The sequence below is a fragment of the Falco naumanni genome, chromosome 2, assembly GCF_017639655.2.
Source record: "Falco naumanni isolate bFalNau1 chromosome 2, bFalNau1.pat, whole genome shotgun sequence".
In the NCBI taxonomy this organism is placed as follows: Eukaryota; Metazoa; Chordata; class Aves; order Falconiformes; family Falconidae; genus Falco; species Falco naumanni.
Genome location: NC_054055.1, coordinates 94,724,252 through 94,751,524, shown reverse-complemented (window position 1 = coordinate 94,751,524; position 27,273 = coordinate 94,724,252). Strand labels below are relative to the sequence as shown.

General features: G+C 39.2%; 1 protein-coding gene across 8 annotated transcripts in view; it reads left to right on the top strand.

Annotated features, from left to right (window-relative positions):
* The window catches only part of GLRA2 (glycine receptor alpha 2), a 131,221-nt gene that overhangs the window by 12,334 nt on the left and 91,614 nt on the right, over positions 1-27,273 (top strand). For 4 of the 8 annotated variants that reach the window (XM_040582701.1, XM_040582700.1, XM_040582698.1 and 1 more), the window contains exons 3-4: positions 10,322-10,389; positions 17,329-17,552. In XM_040582701.1, the coding sequence (XP_040438635.1) occupies positions 10,322-10,389; positions 17,329-17,552 (292 nt within the window). Of the gene's footprint in view, positions 1-10,157; positions 10,226-10,321; positions 10,390-17,328; positions 17,553-27,273 lie in introns of all 8 variants that reach the window. The other 4 variants (XM_040582702.1, XM_040582699.1, XM_040582696.1 and 1 more) reach the window with 2 other exon arrangements.

Genomic DNA, 27,273 nt, shown 5'->3' with positions numbered 1-27,273 from the left:
ATGCTTATTTTCTACGTTGGTGAAGAGATCTCATTCCCTCTCCCCTACTTCCAGCTTTTTTATATATAGGAAGAATTGATGACTGAAAAAATTGCTGGTGAAAGACACCCAAAAGTGCCTTAAGGATGTCTTGCTGTTAAAAGACAGATTCTTTTTGGTATTCAGGATGTGAGGGACCACATAGGAGGTTCCCGAAGGGAGAAGGGATATGTGAAGGGGAGGGATAGGAAGCTGAGCTAAACATGCAACAGATTAGCTGATGGGAGCATTGAAGCTAGAGTCAGGAGGGAGGAGTTAGTTTCAAAGTAATATTCTGTGCAGATTTTATGGAAGTGTGTTGAAGTATAAGGAGGTAAAAAATGGAAAAGGTTTGAAAATACAAGGGAATTTTTTTTTATTAGTCCTAGACATTATGAGTATAAGGATCTGTGTGCCTGACCAGTTGCAGATTGTCATCTACACCAGCTCTTGACCATCACTGCCATCATTTGTTCCTATGCCTGAGCCATCCCATTTGTTCCCATTTGTCTAAATCCCATTGTTCATCTATGTACCATGTATCTTTTGGTGTATAATCTCCTAGCAACCATAAATCAATGTCTCCTCACAAATGTTAGTCACCCAAACTGCTCTTTTTCAAGTCCTGCATATGCCTTCAGACAGTAAAGCAAGGAACATTATGGAGACATTAAAGGAAAAGCTGGCAGAATTCTGAAATAAAGTGAATGTCCAAGGCTCAGAGGAACAATAAAAGGGGTTAAAATTGATTTTGAGACCTCTCTGTGGCCAGAGAGAGGTATTGACCAAGCCCTGTATTTGAGACTGTACCTACCTATTGATGCTTATAACTGAGCTTCCATTAATTTCTGCAGCACAAGATCAGAATCACACAGGAGGAACAAAGTAAAACATATTTAGGGAGAAAGGAACAAAGTACCAATTTTGGTCTTTTAAAAGAGATCTTTTGAGGTGAGTATGCCAAGCAGAATGAAGCAGTTCATTCTGACTGAAAATAAAAACCTAGACTGGTTGACAACATTTCAATATTATTATTAATACTTTTTTATTTAATTAAGTAAAACTTCCCTCCTGCTTTCTCTTCTCAGTGAACATTTTTTATCTTGTGGTTCTGTGCAGTTCATTGCATGAGTTGGCTGCACTGACTTCATAAAACATTGTTAAAAATAAGATTACCCAGGAGGAGTTTGACTGACCCTATGCTGGAGTGCAGATTTCATGACCAGACATGTAATACCAGCTTTTATTTGAACACATTCAGGAGTTTCCCAGGCCTCTGCACACATTATACGGTTTGCATGCTGATTAGGAGCGAAGAGTTCTGTCTTCATTAGTACAAAGCAACCAAGCAGTTTCTTGGAATCAGGTGCGAGGAGCATCTCTGCTACCTGCTCCCAGTGAGGCTGAGCTCCTCTGCCTTTCCCTTTGCTCACTTCAATGAACACTGTTTTGTGGTAAGAAATGAAGTAGGCGCCTGGATCTTTTCATGTCATAAGGAAAGCAAACAAGTGATTTTCCCCAAATACTACCCATTCCTTTATGGCATTGTAGGAAGGAAGACTTCAGAAAGAGATGCCTTGCAGTGAGGTACTTGTCATGACTTGGAATAGAAAGATTAGGAAGAAGGGTGGAGACCTCAGAGAAAAAGAAGAAGTTTGATGGACATGTGAAGAATTAACGATTTTATTTGAATATTTTAAAAACTGACCTAAGATCTAAGTAACTTTGCACTGTAGGGTTATAGTTCCAGTGGGAAGTTTCCAGATGTAAGATTTCTGATTCACTGTTTTTTAGATTTATTTCCACAGACTTATTTGCACATGGAAGACTTTAGCTCTGGGACTGGCTGCACTCAGTTACAAGTTTGACTGAGGCTTGTGTAAAAATATACCAGTTAGCTTTCAAGTAATTTGCTCAGAGGTGCTCTGCGCCACACTGTGATGATACAGAGCTCGGCACAAGCTATAATGCCTGAGGTTAACGGCCTCCGGTGAATTCCAGCCTGCCATGACTACATTGGTAGCAGCCCTCAAACTACCTATGTGAAAGCCAGCTCCAGTGCATCTGTACAATCCGTTGTGACTGCTAAGGCTATATATTCTTTGTAGACCAGCTCAGGTTAGCTGGGTAAATCAGGAGCACGTCAATTGTTTAAAGGGCTTTTCATTTCTGAGCTCCTGGTTTGTGGAGTGAAATAAAATAGCGCATAAAAATTGTTCTTGTGCAGTGTCTATTAGATAACCTATGTGGAAATATCCCACTGCACCCCAGAGCTGACAGTAATGTATGTTTCTGTTATCAGCCTCAACAGAAAGAGTCAGGGAAGAATGAACACATCGTATAGACTATCCTGTAATGCCAAATGCAGAACTGACGAGGTTTTGTAGTGTGAGACTTACCTTTCTCTTCCAGAGTTGGTTCTGTGGACAAAGGCATTTACTGAATGTGAAGCATGCCAATCCAACATTTTTCACAAGCACTTTAAGGCACAAAAAAGTGCATCTTAGCAGGGATTCTCCTTCCGTGAAATGTTGATGGGATTTTACCGGCATGACTTCTGTTACATTCAGCAAAAGTTCCCACAGCTGAAAATTCACATACCACTTCAGAAATTGATTATTCACTGTTTGACCTCAGACTCTGTCAATGTATATATATTGATGGCTTTAGCTGTACTTACTACAGAGACATTTTCTTTCTGTGACTCATTCTGTAATCACCTGGATCTGACAGTCACTGGAGTATTTGTCTTGTGAGGCCTCAGTGGTATTTTGCTGAAGAAGAGCTTTCAATTTTGGGATGTCACATGCCCTTTTTATATCCAGGTCATGTCATAAGGCCATATTTTCACTCAGATGTTTTTTCAAGTTAACCAAGTGAAGAAGTGAAGCAGTTTACATCTTGATGTAAGAGAATAGCTCTCTTGATGCCATTTTGTTTATATGTGTTTTTGTGTGTGCCTGCATCTGCACTTCTGGATGTAGGCAGTTGGAATGAGGGGAAAATTGTACTTCCCCCATCTGTAATGATTCCCTGCTGATTTCATTCAGTGTTGCCTCTACCTCTTGCCTGCTTTGGATAGGACAGTTATGTCTTCTGCAGTCTGCAAATACCATTGTCATAAGTGGTGTTGCTCACATGTATTCCTCAGACACTTAGTGGTATTTAGGCTCAGTGATATTAGTGAAAATGAGAGTCCTGAATAGGATTTAGACACCTAAATATCTCTGCAGATCTTGCTTTGGCTCTGTAAGTGCCTCCATGGCTCTTACCCTTATATATATATAGAAAAAAAATGTGTATTGAAGTCACAGAATATAATTCTTAGTCTCAGATGAAACTGTAAGCACCCAAAACTGTTGCCACAGTCCCACAAGGAGATATGTCATTCTTAGCAAGCTAAGTTATTATTTATGACAGATGAACTTTCAGAGGATATTAGTTTTAGCTTGATGAAGCAGAACAAAAATTTTGTCTTTATTTGATTTTTCCAGCAAATTGCATCAGGGCAAAGTACCTGTACTACTGTATTTCAGAGTTTCCTGAGATCTCTACCTATGTGGTTTTTTTGGCATTTGATTTTTTTGTTTGTGTAGTAGGTAGGATTGTCACCAATGAATAACAAAAGTGACATAAGCATAATAATTTCTGTGGTACATTAGATTATGGTGAATGCTTCTAAAGAAGAAGGAATTCTGTCTTTACTGGGCATGATTATATTTAGGGAGTCAGGGTGTTGCAGTCCACAGAAATCCCATAGAAAGACAACCTTATAAATGAAAGGTTTCACTCCCCAAGAAGAAATGCCACCTTGATTTGTAAGCCTTAGGGTAACTATGTTGTCCTGGTGTCACTGATTTTGCCTCCTGTGACTGATAAATTTACCTTGCTGTGAACAGTCTAATGAAATGATGATGTTTAAATGGAGGAAAACATTGGTTTTGGCCAAAGGCAGAATGGTAGAGAAAGAGAAAAGGCTTACCTAAGTACTTGCAATAAAGACTACTTCTGGTCTACCTTCTGCTTTCTTACTGGAACCTTAAGCAAACTTGTTAAATCATGTGAATTTTCTCATCAGGGGCTGGACTATGCATTATACAGATCCTTGAAAACAAGTGTGCAAGCTACACTGCTTCTGGAGTAACTGCAGGATCCCGGTGGGTGAGAGGAACTTTTCTAGTGCATCAAAGCTACATTTCTCTCCCTGGCCAAATATCTATGGTCCCTGGCCACAGGATGGGCTGAGCTGCCTTTAACAGCATCTCCCTAGCCCTTACACTGCCTGCCACACTCTGAGCAGGGAGGAAGCTAGGATGATAAACAACTTGCTCCTGTTTAATGACCATGGCCAGCTGAGGTGTCCCAGCATTAGTTCAGCCTTGCTGTCTGACTTGCAAGGATGTGACTGCAGGGCCGTGAAGAGGTAATTCAGGCACCTATAGTACTGCAGCTGCAAAAGCAGAGCCCTCCATAGGCGTTAGCTCTGTTTCAGGTCTCATAAGGACTGTGGTGGGTGTTTGGGTCTGTTCAGTTTCATTGAGGAGAAATGGTTGCTAAAAGCCCAGCTGCCTCCAGAACTGGCAATTAAACACCCATCTCCAACAAACTCTGCTAACCTTCCCTGCTGTCCAGGGATCTGTGTTGCCAATGCTCAGATCAGCGGTTGGGTCTTTGTCCTACTCTACCCACATTTTGATTGCCTCCCTCATTTGTGTGTGGACATGAAGTCCCTGCTCCACAGACGAAGGGATGCTCAGTCCCTGGTGGGATCACTGCCTCTTCACTTTGCCCCTTGGTCCTGCTCCTGGATCCCTGCTCTATCCCCACACTCACACAGGATTGATTTTAGTATTTTCAAACAGTCCTGATGATTATCCTGCTCTCTGTGGTAAGGGGTGAAGGGTTCAGCTCACCTTTCTCCTCTGTATACAGAACAAAATAAACCATCTGAGATGGTGGGAAAAAATTCTGTCCATTGGCACATGAGCCAAAGTCAGAAGGTAGACCAAAAAATACTACATGTAGAGAAAAACACAGGATTCTTCAGAGATCTGTTAATATCTTGCCAATATTTTCATTGTCATTCCATGAGGTGGTTATGCCTCATTACCTCTCTTTTTTTGCTTTCACATCTCTCTGCTTTGCCTGCAGTTCTCCGTGTGTGCATGTGTACTGTATTTTAGTTTGCCTTACAAAATCCCTTAATAAATACACATATCAAAGAAAATTGAGAAGTGCACAGGTATCATTTTAAATCTCTTGTATGATTATAATATTCCCACTAAGGGCATTTTAGCTTTATGGCTGAAATTGATATGAAGAGAAAAAGGCTGCCAGGTGCAGCCTGGAAACTGTACACCAAAAAGGCAGAGTTGGGATGGACATGAGGATACAGATGTGATCGGTTGCAGTTAGGATGATCTCCAGGGCAAGAGTACAAGTAAATATTCTCAAGAACCTACCAAATAAAGGAAGCTTGGGCGCTGTGCGTTATCAATACTAGAGAATACTTAGCCAAAGCTGCAGTTAGCAGCTGGATGGGGCTTAGTGTACATCCTTCAGCACTCATCACTCAGCATGGGGACTCCTCCATGCATTGAGATGGATTCACTCCCTCTGGCAGCTGTTGAGGAAAGGACTCACTGTCTAGCCAGACAGCAGCAAGGTCGCAGCCACCTTTGGTACAGGAGCTATGAGGCAACATGCCACAGAAAATTCAAGGGAATATTCAGTATATTCAGGTTTCTTGTAGGTAAGGTGAGCAGATGAGCGCTGAGGACTTTCTGTAAGTGCTAAGTGCCCTGAAGTCATAGGAGGTGTGGGACAGATTATAATGAGAGGGTTTTTCGTGAAGGCAGAGTGTTGGAGAGTCCTGTCAACTGACAGCACAGCAGACCCTCTGGGGAAGCAGGGGGATGGGAGCTGCAGGGAACAGAAGCAATATTTTAGCTGTTTGTCAGAATACCAGACATCTATTTTCTGGTGGATTTGAACATTAACTACCTGGTTTGGGTGCAGGGTTTTTTTTTTTGACAGTGCTTTCAAGAAACAGACGTTTTCCTTATGATATGAAAATCACTTTGATTATCTTGAATGTGCCTGAAAGGCACCTGGATTGTTACCTTGTTGCATTGGAGGTGACAAAAGGAAAGCCAAGGGGAAAAAAAGATTTAATTATAAAGTATACTTCGCTTAATTTTTTTGGAGGTAAAGTCAACTCTTTTTAAAATTCAGGCAGTAAAGTAAAATTAAATGTTTCCATTGTCTTTGAAGAGTTTTAGGTTATGTTCTTAAACCTTGGCTATACTTCATAGAAGTTTACTGCTTTCTTTTTAAATGAACTACTAGATTAGAGAATTCTTATAGGATGGAGTGTTTGAAATGTTTCATTGGAAAAAGTGATGTTGTGTGCCCTCTTTAAAGTACAGGTCTTCCCTGAGATGTACAACACCTATACACCCCTTCCCCACTGGAAAAATATCAACAATAGAAAAAAAAAAAAAATCAATACAAAAAGAATAAGAACATTGCAAATTTCAGTCCTGTTAGTTATCGCTTTCTTATCTACTTCATTTGGCTCATGTTTGCTACGCATTTAGAAACCCCAGCACTACCAGACTGACTTTAAGAGAAAGTTGGACTTTTAGCTTAGAATCTTTAAGTTATATCATTAAACGTTTGTTTTGAAGATCCTCTGATAAGTATCCTCTTCTTATTTGTTTGTAAATCTTGCGTTACACTTCTGATGTTTATAAACAAATATAAATGATCAAAAAAACCCTAAACTGGTGTTATTTAAGCAATAAAGCTCTTTCCAGAAAACTCTGAGGATTAAGAGAAAGTGATCAGTTTTGCTGGCAGTACTTAGGTTTATAGAAGTACAGAATCGTAAATATAGAATAGTTTGGGTTAGAAGGGACCTTTAAAGGTCATGTAGTTCAAACCCCCTGCAGTGAGTAAGGATATTTTGAACTAGATAGGTTGCTCAGAGCCCTGTCCAAGCTGACTGAATGTTTCCAGGGATGGGTCATCTACCACCTCTCTCTGGGCAACCTGTTCCAGTGTTTCACCACCCTTTGTAAAAAATTTCTTCCTTATATCTAGTATAAATCTTATACTTATAAGTACCCACTTAATTTTAAAACCATTACCCCTTGATCAATTTTTTGGTCCTCCTCTAGACCCACTCCAACTCTTTCCTGTGCTGAAGACCCCAGAGCTGGACACAACACTCCAGGTGGGGTTGCATCAGAGTGGAGTAGAGGGGCAGAACCACCTCCCTCGACCAGCCAAGGGTATGGTTGGCCTTCTGGGCTGCAAATGCACATTGCTGGCTTATGTCCAGCATTTTATCCACCAATACCCCCAAGTTCTTCTCCCTAGGGCTTCTCTCAATTCCTTCATCCCCCAGCCTGTATTGATATTGGAGGTTGCCCTGACCCATGTGCAAGACCTTGTACTTGACCTTGTTGAACCCCATGAAGTTCACACGGGCCCACTTCTTGAGCTTGTCCAGGTCCCTCTGGATGGCATCCCACCCCTCAAGCGTGTCAACCACACCACTCAGCTTGGTGTTGTCTGCAAACTTGCTGAAGGTGCAATCAATCCCACTGTCTATGTCACTGATGGAAGATACTAAACAGTACCCATCACAGAACGAATCTCTGAGGGACACCACTTGTCACCAGCCTCCATCTGGATATTGAGCCATTGACCGTTACTCTGTGGAAGTGAACATCCCACCAATTCCTCATGCACCAGACAGTCCACACATCAAATCCATCTCTCTCCAATTTAGACAGAAGGATGCTGTGGAGGACTGTGCCAAAGGCCACACAGAAGTCCAGATAGATGACATCTGTAGCTCTTCCCTTGTTCACTGATGTAGTCATTCTATCACAGAAGGCCGCTAGACTAGTCAAGCAGGACTTGCCCTTGGTGAAGCCATGCTAGCTGTCTCTAAATCACCTCCATGTCCTCCATGTGCCTTAGCATAGCTTCTAGGAGGATCTGTTCCATCATCTTCCCAGGCACAGAGGCAAGGCTGGCAGGTCAGTAGTTCCCAGGGTCCTCCTTTCTACTCTTTTTAAAAATGTGTATAAGGTTTCCCTTTTCCCAGTCACCAGGAACTTCACCTGACTGCCATGGCTTTTCAAACATCATGCAGAGTGGCTTGGCAACTAAATCAGACAATACCCTCAGGACTCTGGGATGCATCTCATCAGGTGCCACAGACTTAAGCATATTCAGGTTCCTCAGGTGGTCACAAAAATTATCTCCTTTTCTTTCTTTGACTGAGTTTACCGAGTTCTTATAATATTTCACATCTACCAGCAGAAGGCAAGTAAAAGATATCGTGCAATTGAGTAGAGAAATGGAAGGAGATATTTGCTTTGTTGTAAGATATAGTGCTTTAGCACGTACCTACTTACTGTATATCTGAACTACAGTCTGTGGTGTGGTAGCGTACTCCTAACAAAGGTGAGCATGTTTTGCTAACATAGGTAAGCATGTTTACTAGGTCCTGCTGGCACTCAGGAATTGAAAGCTGTCATGCTCATATGATGGCTCTTGCAAGACAACACCATGAGATTAAAGAAAGGTTGACAAAGAGCATGGGAAAATGCCAAGGTACTCAGTGTCTCTTTAACCTCAGTCTTTACTGATAAGACTGGTCTTCAGGAATCCCATGCCCCTGAGACCCTGTGGGAAAGAAACTTAGTGGAGAAGGATCAGGTTACAGAGCATTTAGGCAAACTGGATGCAGACAAGTCGATGGGACCACACATGAAGCACCCATAAGTGCTGAGGGAACTGGCTAACAGCATTATGAATCTGCTCTTAATTATCTTTGAAAGGTCACAGCAACTGGAGGAGGTTTCTCATTACAGGAAAAAAAAAAAAAGTCACTCCTATCTTCAAGAAGGAGAGGGAGGGAAATCCAGCAATTGCAAGTTGACCAGATTTACCTTGAAGCCTGAAGCATGTATTTCTTGAAGTCATTTCCAGATACAAAGGACAGGAAGATGGCTGGGGGTAGTCAGCATGGATTTATGAAGGGGAAATCATTCCTGACCATGCTAACAGCCTTCTATGATGACTTGACTGGCTTCATGGATGAAAGAGGAGCAGTGGATGTTGTTTATCCCAATTTTAACAAGACTTTTGGCACTGTCTCTCACAACATCCTCAGAGACAAACTATTGGAGTGGACAGCTAAATGAGAGTAAGATACATGGAATACTGGCTGAATTGCCATGCTTAAGGGGTTGTGATCAGCTGCATGAAGTCCAGTTGGAGACCAGTCACTACTGGTCTACTGGAGGCGTTGATACTGGGACAATACTGTTAAACATCTTCATTAATTACCTGGAGAATGGGATGGGACAGAGCGCACCCTCAACAAGTTTGCAGGAGAAAAAAGAGTGGAAGGAATAGTTGATGCCCTGCTGCCATTCAAAGGGACTTGGATGAGCTGCAGAAATGGACCAACAGAAGCCTCACGATGTTCAGCAAGGGGAAATGCAGTACTGTACCTGGAGAGGAGCAATCTGGTAGATGACCAGCTGGAATGCAACTTTGCAGAAAGCTGTGTCAAGCCAGAACAGATATTGCTAAACTATTTGCTTATGGCAAGGCAGACATCTACAGATCAGGTGCACAAAGAGATTCTTGTCTAAGTCCAGTTTCAGTGTACTGGAGTCAATGTGAAAATTGGCTCTTGCTGGGAATTTCAGTGGCAACTCTTTGCATACAGAGTGGAACAGGTGTGGAGAGGTAATCTTTTAATTTTAAGTCTGAGAAGGAAGACAGGAGTGGTTGCAATGCTAAAACATGTTCTGTGCTGGTACTGTGGATAAAGAAAAAGCTGTTATACTCATGCCCTCCCTCAACTCTTCTCATAAATCCTTAAATGCAAGGATGTAGTTCTGTGTATTTATGTAACAGCTTCTAATGAAACTATATTAATTAAATCAGTGTTAGTAATGTTTTTTCTTTTGATCAATATTTACATGGTCTGTTTGGGAAAACTCACTTTCTACTTGTTTTCAGCCACATCTGTACCAGATTGTACGGAGGCTGAGGGATCTGTACTTTTGTTTCAATGTATATTGCAACATTTTTATTGCATTCCACAGGTCCTCCAGTAAACGTTACTTGCAATATTTTTATCAACAGTTTTGGATCAGTCACAGAAACCACAATGGTAAGTGCTATGATGCCACTGGCTAGAGAACAACAATACTTAATATATGTCATGAACACAACCTGTCAATTTTTCTATTTATTGTTCAACTTGCAGGTCCTCCTGTAAATGTTACCTGCAACATATTTATCAACAGCTTTGGTTCAATAGCAGAAACTACAATGGTGAGTGGGACTGGTCATTGAAGCCATCTTGTGAAGGAGTGGGATGTGATGTAGGATAGAGATGCTCAGGATGTGGGGACATTTACTAACTTATTAAGCTTTTAAAAATCTACTAGATAAATTAAAATAAAACAAATATAAAACAACCTATAGAGAGATATATAAATCATTAAACTCAACTTTTAAGTCTAAACACACCTGTGTTATGACCATACCATAGTCTGTAGTGACTGTGATGACAGCAAATATAGGTGTGTGCAACCTAGCTTTCTCAGGTTTTATTAGTGGCAAAGAGGCAGAGAAATGGCTGGAGCTCGGCTGTAGGGCTCCTTGCCAAGTGCTCCATATTTTGAGTGGGTTTTACACCACATGCTGAACTATCTGCTGCTGCAGACTGCGCTGACAGAGCTACCAGAACGGTCTTGTTTAACTTAACTGAATCTCCGTGAATTGCAGCCACATCAGTTACTGAAGTGAATGCACAACTTGAGTAAAATGACTAAGACATATAGCTATAAAGAGACCTGGGTATTTTGAGGGTTAAATTGGTACTAGGAAATGAGGGGTTTGCAGCTGACTGAAATGTGTATTTTGACTGTATTCAAAGAATGTTATCAGTCAAAAGACCCAAGGTCAAAATGAAAACGTTAGAGTTTAAATTTTGATATATATATGAAAATAAATAGCTCAGTTCTTCATTTCCAGGTGAGGTTTTTCTTTTAAAAATTGCCAAGAAGTCAAGCTAAAAAAAAAAAAAGGAAATTAAAATTTTAGTCTAACTTTTTTAAGTCTAGAAATGATTTTTTTTCAATATTTGCTAAGAAAAATGAAAAAAAAAAATTCTGAGTCCATTTAAAGATGAATGTTTTGACCTTCTTTTTCAAACAATAAACAAAAAAGATCAGTTATTTATTCAAGCATACATATGCCTGACTACTGGGGTTAGTCCAGGGAGAGATTTTTGATGGCTTGATGTGATAAACCCAGAGTAATTATCAGGTACGCATATGAAAGTAGTAGGTTAAATCCATTAAAGAAAGGGTCTAGTGAAAAATTGCATCTTGACTTGGAACTCTTTAAGTCACCACTGACAAAAAATAAACTAAAAATGGGCGCTCTCACCTTCATTGAAACTTTGCAAGAGTGATTGTCATTGCCTCAGGACACTATGGACAGCTATGGATGCTTTTGAAGCAATCGCAATGTAGTTTCACAACACTGTTTTCTGGGGATTCCTACACAGCATCCAGGTCTTTCTATATTTGCTGAAGCCAGAGGCAGTACAGCTGTTTAGCACCCTGTAGGACTGAGATACTGGTAACTAAAATGAACTTGGTACCCACAAAAGGGCTTAAGGTATACCAAAAACCTATTTTTAAAAAAATTGGAATAGATACTGCCTTGCAATCCTTGCATTATGAAGGAGGAGCAGATATTTAGCCCAACTTAATTATTTTATTTACTATTCAAAAACTTAATACAAATTCAATTATAATTCATGCCATCATTTTAGAAAGTGGTACCTAAGGACTGCAGGAACTTACAAAGCTTTTGCTCCTAAATATTTTTACTTAAAAACTATCCTGTTATTTAACGTTCTTTAGACATAAAGGACAAGTTATTGCTAGGGAAGGTTGCTTTCTTAAATAATGTGGGAAAGACTCTCCTGTAAATGACAGGCTAAAACAGAGAGCTATAAAATAAACAAGGCAAGTGAGGTAAGTTAATGCTTTAGAGTGTGTATCTGTAATACTTTAAAAACACCGTATAAAAAAACTAAAATCAAGTTTAAAATGATAGGAAAAAACATATCTTGATGTAAAATAATTATCAACAGACTTAATTTTAACATTTTTGAAAAACATAATTTGTTTTCTTATGTTTAAAGGATTCTGAGAAGATAGCTGTGAGTGTAGCATTTTTTACCCAGCCATGTCTGTTGATCCTAGCATATAGAAGCATCAGCATAGCATTAAGTAGCAAAAATCCTGCACGTCACTAGCTTTACAAGATGGCATTCAATGAAAATATTTGCACGACCTAATGCTGATTGCATTAATTAGACTCCTTCATTGCTTTGATTAAATCCCCTCATTGCATTTTACCTTCTATCAAATATGTTAATGTGCACCTTTCCAACGTTCATTAACACATTCTGCTGAAAACAGCCAAGCATTCAAGTAGATGAAAACAAAGACTATTGGCTGTCTTATTTTGCTTTGTTCATAATATCTGCTGAAAATGTGGAAAGAGTTCTCTTAGATGCTGTTCAATGGTTTGATACTGATTTTTTTAATGCTTCTTTAATGACTAGTGTGACTAGTTTTAGGATGTTTTAAAACTGCTCTGAGAGGCTGACATCAATTACTGTTCCATCTACTTTGCCTTTCTGAAATAGATGTAATCATGTGGGTAAAAATGTTGGCATCCCTTGCGATAAATAATGAGTTTTGTTTGGCACTTAGGATTAATTTTTCCCCATAAAATGCTCTTGATTCTTTTGACATAAAACTAAATGATTCATTTAAAACCCTGGATTGTAAATTCTATAGAGACACTCCTGTCTCAGAGGACAGGAATGCTTGGAGAAACTGTTTATATATACTGAAGGGACATTACCAGGATATAACTTGAACGATCAACAGGAGCTCATTGGAAACTTGGGAGATGAAAACTTGTTTAGAGAAGCTTCCAGTAGGAGAAATGAACACGGCAAACAGCATTACAGTCCCAGACTTACTAAATTCAGTAAGCCAGTTTCTCAGTAACACCAGCTGGAGCAGCTCCTGTGTTCTGATTAGGACATAAGGACAGACACCAGGATGAAATTCATCCCTGTGTGAAAGGCCAGCACAACTCTTATGTACAGCATATTCTTCTAAAAGCTAAAACCTTTCATTCTGAATTAAAACATGATTTTGTGCTGGTCCTCTCCAAACAGATGAATTCCGTAGAAGCTTCATGAATTTGTTGCCAGAGATCTAGGGAAACAAAATGCATATGTATTAGTCTTTCTGTGCTATCATGCACATATGGGACAGTATCACCATTGTGCTTCTTTCCCCTCCAAAATAAATGGTTTTATTCCATATTAGAATGATATATATTATACCAAAATAAAAATAGTAGAAAAAATGCCAAAGTCAAAATGGAATTGTTGGAATTTTTTTTTCATTGATTTACTTGTCTTCCATTTAAGCCCTAACCTGCAAAGAGAAAAAGACTTTTCTGGGTAACATCACTGAATAAAGCAGTTATGCCAGTAAGTCTGTGTCTATTTTTGGAAGCATTCACACATGCAGTATTCAGCAGAAAATTCACTGTACAGCATGACTGCAGTTGAGTATCACAGATGAGTAATCTACATCAGGCTGGGCAGAGTCCCAAAGAATTCAGATGTTCAGTGTTGTTAATGACCAGGATTTTTTAGCTATCAGCTGTAGGAGAAGCTAAGAGCAGTTTGTACATTGACGAGCTAATTGTTAATTACAGAAATGACTAACTGTGAGGACATTATTATTGTCGTTATGCCCTATAATCAATGACTGACACTATGCAGCAGGTTCTCTGTTGGGATAAATGCATCAAACTCCAGTTGTGTTTTGAGTACTTATGTTAGCAGAGAAATTTGCCATTCCTTTATTTTAAAAGCTTGGCTGTGGCTGGCTGTATCTTATTATCTTCCCACTAGAAAAAATGTAATTACAAATGAGCTTATTAGATCCTGATTAATTCACATGTATAGTTTTAACTGCATAAAAGATTCCCGCTGAAGTCACTGGGGACAACTCGCACGCTTAGGTACATAGATAACGAAGTGTTTTTCTGTCGTATGGCCTTGAAATAGGTCATTAAACCACTACCTTTCAGTTAGCATTCATATTTAGGATTTAGAGAGTAGTCTCTTTGGGAAGCCCTTCCTATGCATGGAAGGCTAGCTACGTCTGCTGTTTGCCTCAGACACGTGACTCGAAATCGGGGCAATCCATGCTGTTGCAGAAGAAGATGGGAGGCAGGCTAAGATCTAAGATAAGCATCAGTTCCGAGACAGTAAATGGCACTGAAGAGGGAGCGGGGATGCCCTGCACCCCTCTGCCACAGCAATGTCAGAGACCAAAGGGGCACAGAGCTTTGCCGAAGCTCTAGGCAGTGGTTTTGGTGGCCATGGATTTGCTGAAAGACCATTTCTGTCCAGACTCCTGTAACACAAAGTATATCTATGCATTGGGTACCTCAATCTTCAGATAGATCTACTAAAACTAATCAGATGGCTATTCCTTTAGTATGTTAGTATTACTCTGATCTTATGGCTTGGGATCAGAGGAAAAATTTATGTGAGTTGCCTTCAGCTATCTCTGGCATCAGTGTTACAGCTGAGATTGAATTTCAGGTCCACACTCCTCGTTCAGAGCAGTGGTGCTGTCAGAAAGAATTTGTGGAGCAGGTGTACTCATGGTCGCGTAGGAGTGTATTACTACAGTCCACCCACTTCTATCCTCAGGAACTTGCAAAATACACACTGTAGTCTGCCTGAGCTCCATGTTGTGACACTGTTCTCAGGAGAATTTTTCTTCAGAAGATAGTTACAATATTAGCACAAGAAAAGTAAATTCAAAATTCTGCACATGATTAGGTCTGACTGTGTAAACACAAAGCCCTCTCAACTGCTTATACCACAAGTAGAGGAGAAAAAAGTAATGATGGTTCCGTAACGTGCATGTTGTATTTCCATTTTAATTTCTTATTAAGGTGTATATGCAAATCCTATGAGACATAAACAAAAGTCGCAGTGCTGTTTTGCTTCTAACAACAAAGCTTGCAGAGAGAAAGCATTTCTAAGTGTATTGGTGTGATGGCTCTGATATATTTATGAAGGTATATACTGAAAAAGGTAGCATAATTCTATTGGCATTACTTATGCTTTTGGTATAATATATATCAACATATGCAAGTTCTTCTATGAATAAGGATTTTTCAGAATGTTTTTTATTATCTAAATCACCAAGTACTGAAGTTCATGAAAGCACATTTATTTTTAGATATTTCTAGAAAATTTACTAATTTGACATATTTATGATTTCTATGTCATAGGGGGAAAATCCCTCTGTTTTCCATAGACCTCATTACATATCTTATTTCAAAGAATAATTAAAGGCAGTTGCACCATTAGTTGTAGCAACTTTATTCTATCAGCAGTTGATGACAGGTCCTGCTTTCTTTTCTGCAGAATGAAAACCAAGTGCTTTCCTGGATTTATAACTGTAACTGCCCCATATAAAATTGTAAGACACTCAGTTTCAAAGATCAAGAAACAGGGGAGAATACGCTTAGGGTTAGTGTATACTTACAAGATGTGATGACATTTTATAAGCTCAGAACTGCAGGTAGCTATTTGATCTTTAACTGTATGACACATCATCATCATAAGGAGTACAGTGGCTTGTGAAAAACAGATACAGGCTTTTGTAAGTATCTTTAATAAGTGTGCTATTCCTGAGATCTCTCTCAGGTCTGCCTTGCTTTGATTAATGTTCCTGTTTTGACTCACATCTACCCAACAGCAAAATGAAAATTATAGAGAAAGCAAGAAAAGCCATGTTCCTAGTGGGATTGTAAAGCGTCATCCTATTGGGTTCAAAAACTGCATCAGTTTGGGTGTCAGCAATGTTCTGTCAGGGCAGCAACACACCTCATCACCAACCTACTGAACAAAGGGTGGAAAACGAAACTTGGAGGGGCTTGTTCACGGACTCTGCATATTGGGCAAACTACTTTCTACAGCTCTAATCAGAATGAGAATATTTTTTTACGTTTCAAGGATGATAAATTCTTTAGACTATGCAGTTCAGTGGCCTAACTAAACCCAAGTCAGCTCATACATTCTCCAAGTCAAAAGCCCAGTGCTGCTGCTCTAACATACTGCAGCTACCATAAAGCAAATCCTAAGTGTCAGGGGTCTGTACAGTTGGCAGAATTATTCCATAACGTATTCCTTCAGATAGCATTATCATTATAAATATAATTACATATTTTCCTTTTAGAAGAAGAATAGATGTATTTCTGAGAGTGTGTTCACAAGCAAGTCAAATGTAGTAATTGCAGGTAAATATGTTGTAACAGCAGGGAAAGCTGAGTGAGGTGAAGCTCTTATTTGCTGACTTTGGAAAGTCAGAATAAGGAGAGTAAATATTAACATCTTTCCATTCTATCCAGAGAGTTTAGACTCCAAAAACTCTTTTCACACTCTGTTTTAATAGCCAGTTCTTGACACAGTGTTATTGTTGCTTCTAAATGAACCTCTAAGTAATTGCTGCCTTTCCCAGTTGTGACTAGCAGACCACTGAGCAGAAGAATGCAATTAGAACAATTTTAATGGGATGCAGAGAGGGAGGAGTGAATAAATGGACAGACAGGGAAAAGCATACGGTAGATAGAGAAAGGATACAAACAGTAAATAAGTGCTGATTTAATGTCTTCTATACAAATCTGGCTTCACTGGAATTAGCAGCTATTCATGAGTACATTAGAAATAATTGATTTACATATTGGAAGCAATTTATTTAAATTAGTAGTTTTATAGAATCTTTGTTGAAATTGTATATATCTAGCTGCCGTGGTTTTTGACTTTCTAAGTACGTCTGAGTTAATCCATAGCATTTGAAAGAGGGTTATATTTAATATTGAAAGTTGCAGTTAATATTTTTTTCATTACTGAAGTAATTTTGATTTGGAAAATGTATAAGTTGTGTGTGTTTGGTTCAACACAACATTTAGACTTTTATTTACAAATGATAATTCTTCTGTTCAAAGGATAATATAAATGTTTACTGTAATAGTAACTGCTAGTACTGTAGTAAGTCTAAGAGCATAAAGAAAGCCAAAGTAGGCTTCCAGTTTTGGTAAGTGGCTTAGTAACCCTTTCACATGGCATTTCTGTAGGACTACAGAGTGAACATTTTTTTGAGACAGCAGTGGAACGACTCACGTCTGGCTTACAGCGAATATCCCGATGATTCCCTGGATTTGGATCCCTCTATGTTGGACTCTATTTGGAAACCGGATTTATTCTTTGCCAATGAGAAAGGAGCAAACTTCCATGATGTCACAACAGACAACAAGTTGCTGAGAATTTCTAAAACTGGAAAAGTGTTGTACAGTATCAGGTAAACCAGTTTGTTTATTTATTTTTTTTCTTCATCCCCTTCTTTCCCCTCACTCCCTGTTTTTCTGGATGGAACTATGCTTACAGAACATAATGTACATATTTAATTTTTTGTTGTTGCATGTGTACAACTGAAATGAGACTTAATTGTAGCAGGGTAGGAGGAAAATTTGCCTGTGTTCCTTTGCTAACCTTTAACTTTTTGCAAAATAGCCTGTAAGTGGCACAGCAGTTCTTCTTAGTCTTGTTGGAAACTTGAGGCTGTCCAAGACTTTAATAGTATGCCTCAATAATTCCCGTTCCTGTTATCTCAAGCCTCTTACAAAGAGAGGAAATAAACTCTTCAGCAGTTTTTGATGGGTTGTAATTTAAAAGTAAAGGGGAATAGTATTTTAAATGACCTTAAGTGAATTTCACTTTAAGTGAAAACATGTTTGAAATGTGGTAAAATGGAGATGTGACTCTCTGGGTAATTGAATGTATCTATACCCATTTAAAAAAAAACTGGAATTATGGAAAAGTTTGTTTGTTTTTTGGTTTTTTGTTTTTTTTTTTTTTTTAATACTAAGTGCATTGAAATATGTGTCATGTGACTGGATTCAGACTTAATTAATAAACACTGACTAAACATGATTTGATATGACTTGATGAAATCGGACATATTCAGAGAATCAGAATTCCATTGCACAGGCATAAACATCAGCGAACAATCTGACATATTTGACACTCGGCTTACTGTGCACTGTTAATTGTTTAATATAGGTAGTCAGAGATGCAAAACACTGTATGATTGCTCTTATAATTGTTTTAAAAAATATAATTATGGTGGTTTATTTGTTCCTGGGAATGCTTCTCAGCTTTTGCCTTTCTTGCATTGTGGAAGGTAAAGATGATAGTATTTATTTAACCGGTTGCACGGTGAATTTGCTCATCTATAAGGCAGATTAGTTTAGAAGGCAGTTGTTTCTAACTGGATGTTCTGTTTGAGACCTGCATTTTCATTAAATAATTATTATTGATCCAGCTTCAGGACAGCTGTGTTCTTTAGGATGCTTAAATAATAATGCGGCACTTCCTTCATTTACTGAATTCTTGTGAAAATTTCTTGATAAACCCCCAGTAATATTTGGATGGATTGGATTAAGCAGGGTGGAAAGTAAATGTTTATTACTCAAGGTTTCAAACTGGCATACCTGAAGAGTTTGAGAAAAATAATAGGCTATAAGGATGAAACCAGCACTAGCAGAGCGATAAATAATGCTGTCACTTACAAATCTTTCTTGTTTCACCCTGGGAAAGAAATGAATGCATCTGTTTATTTGAATGACATCAGACACCATTTTATTGGAGGCAACAGTGCAGTTGGGTGCTGTTCTGAATGCAGATGGATACTTTTCCTGACATTTGTCCATGCGGGAGAAGTAATATTTTGAGCTGTCATTTCAAATTTCTACAATTCCCACACCCAAATGCAAATTAATCTGAAGCAGAGTAAGCGGTAATCTAATGGAGTGCTAAGCAAAACTCATAGTGTCTCATTTGTATCACACAGCAATAACAGGCTTCCCCGGTGCCTTTAACACGGCATATAGTTTTTTAGTACTTTACAGCGAAGAATCTTTCCAGAGTATGGAAACTCGGTCAGAAGTAATTAGAAAAAATTGTCTCTATTATCTGTGTGTTGACAGTCACTTTTAGTTGTGCTATGCAGAAACAAACAAGAATATTTTAGTAATTGGTTTCAGTACAGTGAGGATGTTGCAATGCTGCCGTTTTCACTGCTGCATCAATAACACTTTGCCTGACATCATAATATTTAATATTTAGCATTTAGTGTGCTTAAATGTTTAAAGCACTTTACAAACACACCTGAGAAGTAGTGGTGTAGGCTGTTTTGTTGCATTTCCAAATTTAATAAAATCAAGGTTAGGTTAATCTCACATAAATATAAACTACTGTCTGCATAAAATGATTTTAGAACTTCTCCTGGTAATTAATGGGTAAGAAGCAAGGTGTGTGTATAATACGACAGTGGTATTCCTCTTCTCTACATACTGCACTGACAACATGGAAACACGCTATGCAGGAGGCACAATTGGATTATACTGGTAAATCCCCTCAGAGGCCAATCCTGCCCTTTCTGAAAAGAATTTGTAAGGTCACCTGGAACTAGATCTTATGGTCCATATTTTACTATCACCAGACACTTGGTGTAGGTTGTGGGTGCTCAGATAAGTCGTGGAAGGGTCAGTGAGGGTCTGGCCCATTTGTTAACTCCACTGCAGTGCTTGGCTCTGGGAATTCTCTCACCCTGTAGTGAGCGTGAGGCTCTTCATCTTCTCACTGAGGGATAAGCCATCTTGCATTTACTGGTGATGGTAAGCATGATGTAGATTTCCATCACAGTTTACCTTATAATAATTAGTTACGATGCTCATGCTTGCAGACTCCTAGATCTATATTTAGTTCTCTGGGAGTTATAAAAAATAAAGCCAGAGTTGTTGATGGTTGATGTATCCATCTATGAATCATGGAAGCTCAGGAGTCCAAACCTATTTTTAGCTATTTGCAAATGACTACCTTGGTATTTGTTTTGTTCTCAGTATGTTATATATGCTATATAGAGCCTCAGGCTCTGTATCTGGATCACTGGTCTAAACCTTTGGGTACTGCAAGGAGAACTGAAACCTTGTGGAAGGAACACAGCACTACTCAGTACTGCAAACATATGCTATTGCCAGTAGAAATGTAACAGCAGCTCCTAGAGGTGCATGTATTTTGAGAAGTCAGCAGTTACAGCAAAGTTATATTCAGCAAACAACTCAGTCAAGATCAGTCTCAGTTGTACTCTTTGAGCTGCAAAACAGTCAAATAGCTATCACTTTTATTTTAAAGCCCTCTTCAGAGAGCAGTCAACAAGAGGGGTTTGTTACAGCAATGTTCAATAAGATTTGCTTAAGTTGTGTATATTTTGTATGCTGAAAAAACAATTGCATTTAAAACCAGAACCTACATGATGTCACCCTCTAGATGCCTGTGACTCATCTGCTCCCATCCCTTGAATGATTTCTGCATGGATTAGATTTTGTAGGGGGTTATGCATCTGGAAAGAGTGGCAGTGTTGTGTGATGATACTGAAAATGCTGTTCCTGTAACTCATATTCTGTATGACACCTGGATTTTGCATTGTATCACTGCTGCATGGATTTTGCAATCCAAGGGCAAGGAACGCCTCTTCCGTGGCCCGTTGCGGACACCTGGCACATCAAGAAAATATTAAATAACCTCACAGGAGGCTTCCCATTCTCTCTGAGACACCCATTTATGCTACCTGAGTCCCACAAACTCATTTCAGGCTGCCAGCCAGCTCAGAATATTATAAACTGCCAAAAAGCTTATTTTAGCAAAGTGATAGAAAGTGGAATGGTTTTATTTAAGATTTGGGTTGGGGTTTTTTCTGCATTAATTGACTCCCTCTCCTTTTATTATTTTCAGTGCATCTCAGCCACATGAGCTTCATGCAGAAGGTCATGTAACTCAACTGTAATATTGGTCCATGGCACTGAACCTAGAATGTATTGGTCAGGAAGAGAAAGAGGCTGTAACTTCTTTTTTTTACCTGCTGCTCCAGAACACACTCCCAATTGTCTGATAACATCGTAGAGCTGTTCTTTGAGATGTAGTGTCAGTGCATTTAGCCAGAAAAAGTTACAAGGCAGATTTTGTCATATTTTTACAATGTGCATTTTATTTTAGATTTTAAATTTATTTAGGCTTTAGAAGGTGTTGCCTACTTTGACAAGAGGGCCACTTGGAATTCTAGGGGGAAGATTTGTGCAAATTCACAAATTACTTTACTCCACCCATTTTTGCTATTCCTGTTCGAAGAGCAATGAAATACCTCAAATCTTTCAAAATATCTGTTTTTCTGTCTCTGTTCATCTTCACAGTGCAAGAAATGTTACAGTTATGTAGACAATCAGTTCTTCATGGTTTCAACTCTTGACCTAGATTTAATTGTTAAATGTTATTATGGATGAAAACAGAGTGTCTACTACAGAGCAGTACCGTGCTTTTAGGGCACTACAAAACAGAAAAAAATTCAAGCTATTAGATTGCTCTCTATTTGTGCAGCTGTTCTGGGGTTGATTACTAGCCTTTCCATTTGGCAACAAGTAGCGGACAGGATGAGTTGGCACATCCAAAAGCCCTCACATGCTTATGCAACTGAAGGGAAGGATCTGTGACAACAGCGTATTTGTTTGCAATGCTGTCTCCCGTGTCAGCTGCCTTGCTCAGGAGTTTCCAAAATCAGCTTTTCCTAGCATGGACATAGTGCTGAGTGACAAAGCACTGAGCTGGCTACTCCCTGCACCCCCACTACCCCACACCCCATTGCGGGTTATATTACAAGTTATGACTACCATATATCACATAAATCATCAGAAGCGATCTATAGCACTTTTATAATTTAGCTTTGCTAAGTGAAACTTCTGTGGTTTGTAGTCTCCTCTATACTCGTAACTCGTTTGTACACAAACTCAAAGAATTTGCCCTATGGGAAAGAAATACAAAGCAGATTTTGGAAATATGTAGGCAACACTGCTCATCCCTCTGCAATAGACTATTCATAGGGCAAAAAGTCCACCATCCTGAAAAATTTTGTTTTAAAATAAAATCAGATCTCAGATTTTGTGCATGGCCGCTACAGAATATGCTGCCATGTCACAGTAAAGTCAGGCATGGGTTTTCTAAAACAATTTTGGGGTACAGACCTTACCAGCTATACAATAATGAAGCTCCATTTAGACCTGATTAGATTATTATGTGTAAATCATCTATGGCACAGCAGTGTAGCCTAACAGTGTGGTAGGAAATATTACGTTCTATAGCTCTGTGTGCATCCTGCACTTTAATTTGATGACTTCAATTTTATTTTACAATCTAATGTTGGGATTTAAGAGGATTTTGTCTTTACTAGCAGCATTGTCTTTTCATGTGACAGATTAAGCAGTGGGGGAAGCAGAGAGACTGTTATCATGATTGGCATGGCTGTTTACTATTCAGGAACCCCTGTCTCCAACCTCACAGAATCATATTTATTACCTCAGCTCCTATCAGAATAATACTGATATTGACAAGGTGGGGATTTTCTCTTGGAAGTTAATCTCAATCAGCACAGGAACATTTTCATAGAAAATTATTTAGCTCCTCTGTTGGCAAAACTGAATACTGTCCCATGCTCACTGCCTTGACTTTCCAAAAGAACTTAATGTCTTCATATATCTCAAAGTTGTCCCCATTTAAAATAAACTAAAACACTGAAGAATAATCGATGCAGAAATGCTAACTGAAATAGAGTACCTATCTAAAGAGTTTTTTGACTTTACAGCTATTGTACGTTGTAGGCAGAAGCCTTATAAACATTGTAGAAATAGTGCTAGGATCACTAAACTTTATTAAACTGCACAACTTTACTGGGACACGGTGACTTCCTAATGTGTGGCTGTATGCAATGTAAGTCCAGTGGATTTGACAGATTTGTCTTCCCATGGGCATGGTGACATTAACAGTGGTTTCAGAGCCTGAACTATTGGAGCCTTTGGTGGGACAAGCAGCCGTTCTCACTACGGCTGAACCCAACGTCCTTGGATTACTACGAGCTGCCCACTTTTCACCATTCTTTTTCCTGTCTTTCTTTTCCTTACTCCTGCCTCTCCTTCCATCCCCCCCCCCCCCCTTCTTTTTGGGATCCTTTAATTAAACGGTCTCAGATCCTTCTCATCCTTTGGGATGGTTTCCTAACACTCTCTTAACTTAGCTTCCCCCTCCCATTACCTACTCCCTTCTTATTCCCTCCCGATCTACAAATTCAGACTGAGGAACTAGCCCTGGGTCTCTAGTGTTCTTATTTTTCTGTTGTAGCTGAAATACTTGTTTTGCATGACAAATACTAAAACTTACTAAATAAATAATAAAGCCTAATGAGGATACTTTGTTATGCAACTAGCACAGCTATTGTCAAAACCTCATTGATCATCCTGCTTAAAGAAAGAATAATTTACATTTTAATGACACAAAATTAGTTGCTTTTTCACTTCATAAGGTATTTAAAGCAAAGTAGGGATACGGATGTTATATCTGAACACTCAGTGCCTCACTTCTTCCTCTAATGCTGTGCACGTCTCCAGCTGACACTCAAGAGCACTGGAGGTGAGGTAAATACAAACACAACAGAAGAGCTACTTAGACTGAAGGTCAATGCTGCCCGGAGAACAAACGGCTCTTAACTGGTCATAAGTAAGCTTAAAGTGGAAGTTATAAAGTTTCCAGCCTTATACGCCTTGAATTCCTAGAACAACACTCCAACAGAAATGGATAGAGGACTAGATATTAAATGAACCTTGTTCATTTTTGAAAGGGATTAGATGATGTGACTGTGGGATAGCAGATGACCAGATTTGATAGCCCAAGGTGTCACTTGTATAGTCCTATATTCCTGTGTCTCAAACAAAAAGGAGCTCTTTGTTCTAAGTAAAAAAGGTGAGAAAGTGATACCAGAGACCAATTTGGACACATGAAGTTGTTCTTTGCTGACAGGATCAAAAAATATTGGCAGATGGTTACTTCTGGATGTCTATGCCAATGGGATAGTTGCACAGGCAAGGCGTGTGTACCCACTCTCCTTACAGGTAATGGCAATGCCTGTCCTTGATCACTAGTGACCAAACACTCCATTTACCCATTGAAATTACACTGGACCAGTTAAAGATTAGGTGTAAAATGCTGTAGGTGTGGGAGCCCTTTCTAAATGGTACAAAAAAGATGTTTTCCTGGAACGTGCTCCCAGGGATAAAGGTCGTTTGCCAATTGCATTGCAATATATGGCTTAGAACAGAGATATCATCATGCCAGGAGGAAAGCAACTTCATACTAAACACACACTGCAGGAAAATTAAGATAGAAAATGACAAGAGGGGAAAGAAGAGATGAAATACTGTTCTTCATGGAAAGAAAACAGGTGGTTACGGAATTTAACTGTTACATTAAATCATACTTGAATCTAATTTCATAGATTCGCTTGAGCAATAATTGGAAAATCATTTACTGGCAGCTCATGTGCTGGCATTGTGTATCTACAGACAATGATTGCATTACAATGAAAAGTGGGATGCCTGTAATGAGAAATCCACCACCCCGCTCTGTGCCAGCTCCTGTGTTGTTAAGCAGTACATGAAGCAAAGCAAAGCACTGGAGGGAGTGAGAACATGCTCATAAGCAGCAGTATGTGAAACTCCAGCCTACATCTCACATTTTGCCATAGCAGAGAAGGCTCCACATCTCCTCTGAGCTCAACTTCACCCCATTCCCATCTGACAGAAATGAAGCTGTACAACATGACAAATATTAGAGAGGAATTCCAGAACTCCTCAAAAATACAGGAAAAAAACGGCAGTTTGACTGTTACGTTTAACAGGACAAAGCCTGTAGACTGTGAAAATTACCAGAATTGACTTTCAAAATGATAAATCAGGTCCTGAAAAAATAATGAGATGGACTACAAAATGAAAAGCCCTTTAAAGGAAGAATGTCAATGGGATTTATTATTATTATTATTATTATTATTATTATTATTATTATTATTATTATTATTATTATTATTATTATTATTATTATTATTATTATTATTATTATTATTATTTTACTTCTGATACATGAACAGTATGTGCCCTTCTTTCAGGCACAGATCACCCAGGAGAGGGGGCTGGGAGGAATATAAGGAGACTTTAGACCCTCCTCTTTGTTTCAGTGCCACTAGCCTGAATGGCATTTGGTCCTGTGTCATGCGATGCTGTCATGGTTACTGTGCAGCTCCATCTCCCCTGCCAGTTTAATGGGGAACTTTCCTGCCTGTGCTTAGGTAATATTTTAATACTATTTCAGCAGCTATGAGGATCAGGAGTTTAATCTTCCAAAGGAAAACATACCATTAAAAATGTTTTTACCTTTATTGTCAGTTTGGAGCTTTAAGAAAAATACCAGAAATCTTGCCATTTATGATAGCATCTTTAGAACTGGCAATACTGGGGGGTGTGTGTGTGTGTGTCTGTGAAATCCCACTTATCTCACTAAACATAATACTGTGGGCTTTGGACAGGTATAAGACTTTTCATAAAAATGGCACATAACTAATGTTAGCAGTGACCATGCATGTACTACTTGCCTACTGGTATTTGCAGCTTAAAAACCTAGATTGTGAAGTCTGTCCCAACAGCTGAGGTACAGATGGGTGCAGTGTGAAAGAATGAAGGGATAAGAATAGAAACAAGATGCCATTTTTTATACCATGCCCACTCATAGTGAGGCATTTGTTGCTTTTCATGCTTGTGAGGAGATAATTATGTTTTGTTTTTTTTTTTTTTTTTGAGATGAGACTTGTACCTTTATCTCCAGGATTATTTAAATTTGCGGCTTTATTTCTATACTTAGTAAGACTGACTAGTTATTTATCATTAGAAAAAACTTTATGAGGTGGCTGCTGTTCTGTAGCCCACTCACAAACCACTACTCTTGCAGGAAAATTAATGAAAATTATATTCCCCTGTCATCAGATGCCTTGTATTGTGATCCACAGGGCCTCTCTCCTGTGGGATCAATGTCCTCCTCCAGGGTGAGATTTATCGCTTAGATCAAGGGAAGTTTTGGGTGAATCGTGATACATCATGTTAAGGAGTGATAGCTGCTTGTAAAGAAGTGGGTTAGAATAGCGTTTAATGGCTGCTGCAGATTAGGCAATACATCAAATCCAAGTTAAAATTTGATATTCTCTTAAATTTATTAAAAATGTATTCTTGGATTATATAAGGTGTAAACCCAATTTCCTAAGGATTTAACACAATACTAGCAGTTCTTTACTTCAGTTTTGTGCTGCAGACCATTCACAAGCTGTCTGTACATGTAGTACTTTAAAGTAATTTTGTAACATTATGAGATTGTCAGAGAAGTGGTACGATGGTGATGAACATCAGCATTCAAAACCCCCAAAAGAAAGGATGAGATTGAAGATCACCTTGAGAATAATCTGTTCACAGACATTTTACTCCTATTGAATTTTTTTTATATTAAAGGACCTTACCCTCCACTCATGGTGCTGCTTTGGTGATTAGGTGCCTAAGAGCGGACTGGTCTCAAGGCTTAAAATTGGAAAGGAGTTGGAGGTCGGATTTGGCAGGAGCTGGAAAAAGGAAAGGATGAGGGGAAAGTGTTCTAGGACAGGCTAGGATGAAAAGGAAAGAGGCTGGGCTCTGGGTCACGTAGGTGTCTCTGGGAGAGATGTAGAGTACACGGGCAGAGATAGGAAGAGGTGGGGCAAGTATGCCCAGGGCCAGAGAAAGGAGAAGACAAGGATGAATAGGAGATGGTATCTCAGCCCCACCACTGAGCTCAGGGCTTGACTGCACTGCACATAAATGCCTCCGAGCTCCCCTGGCTGCAGATGAGTGTCATCCTCTCTGTGACTTTTCCTCACAGGCCGATGGCTGGCTGCAGCAGCTACATCCAGGGAAGCGACAATGCCTGTGCTGAGACCTGTGCTGGCTCCTCTGAGGGCATGCCTGCTCCCACCTGGAGAAAACACTAACCTTGCAAAATGATGTGTTCAGGTGTTAAAGATCACCTGTATGAAGTTTGCTGATTACTAACTAGTCAGGCATTTTTTTCCC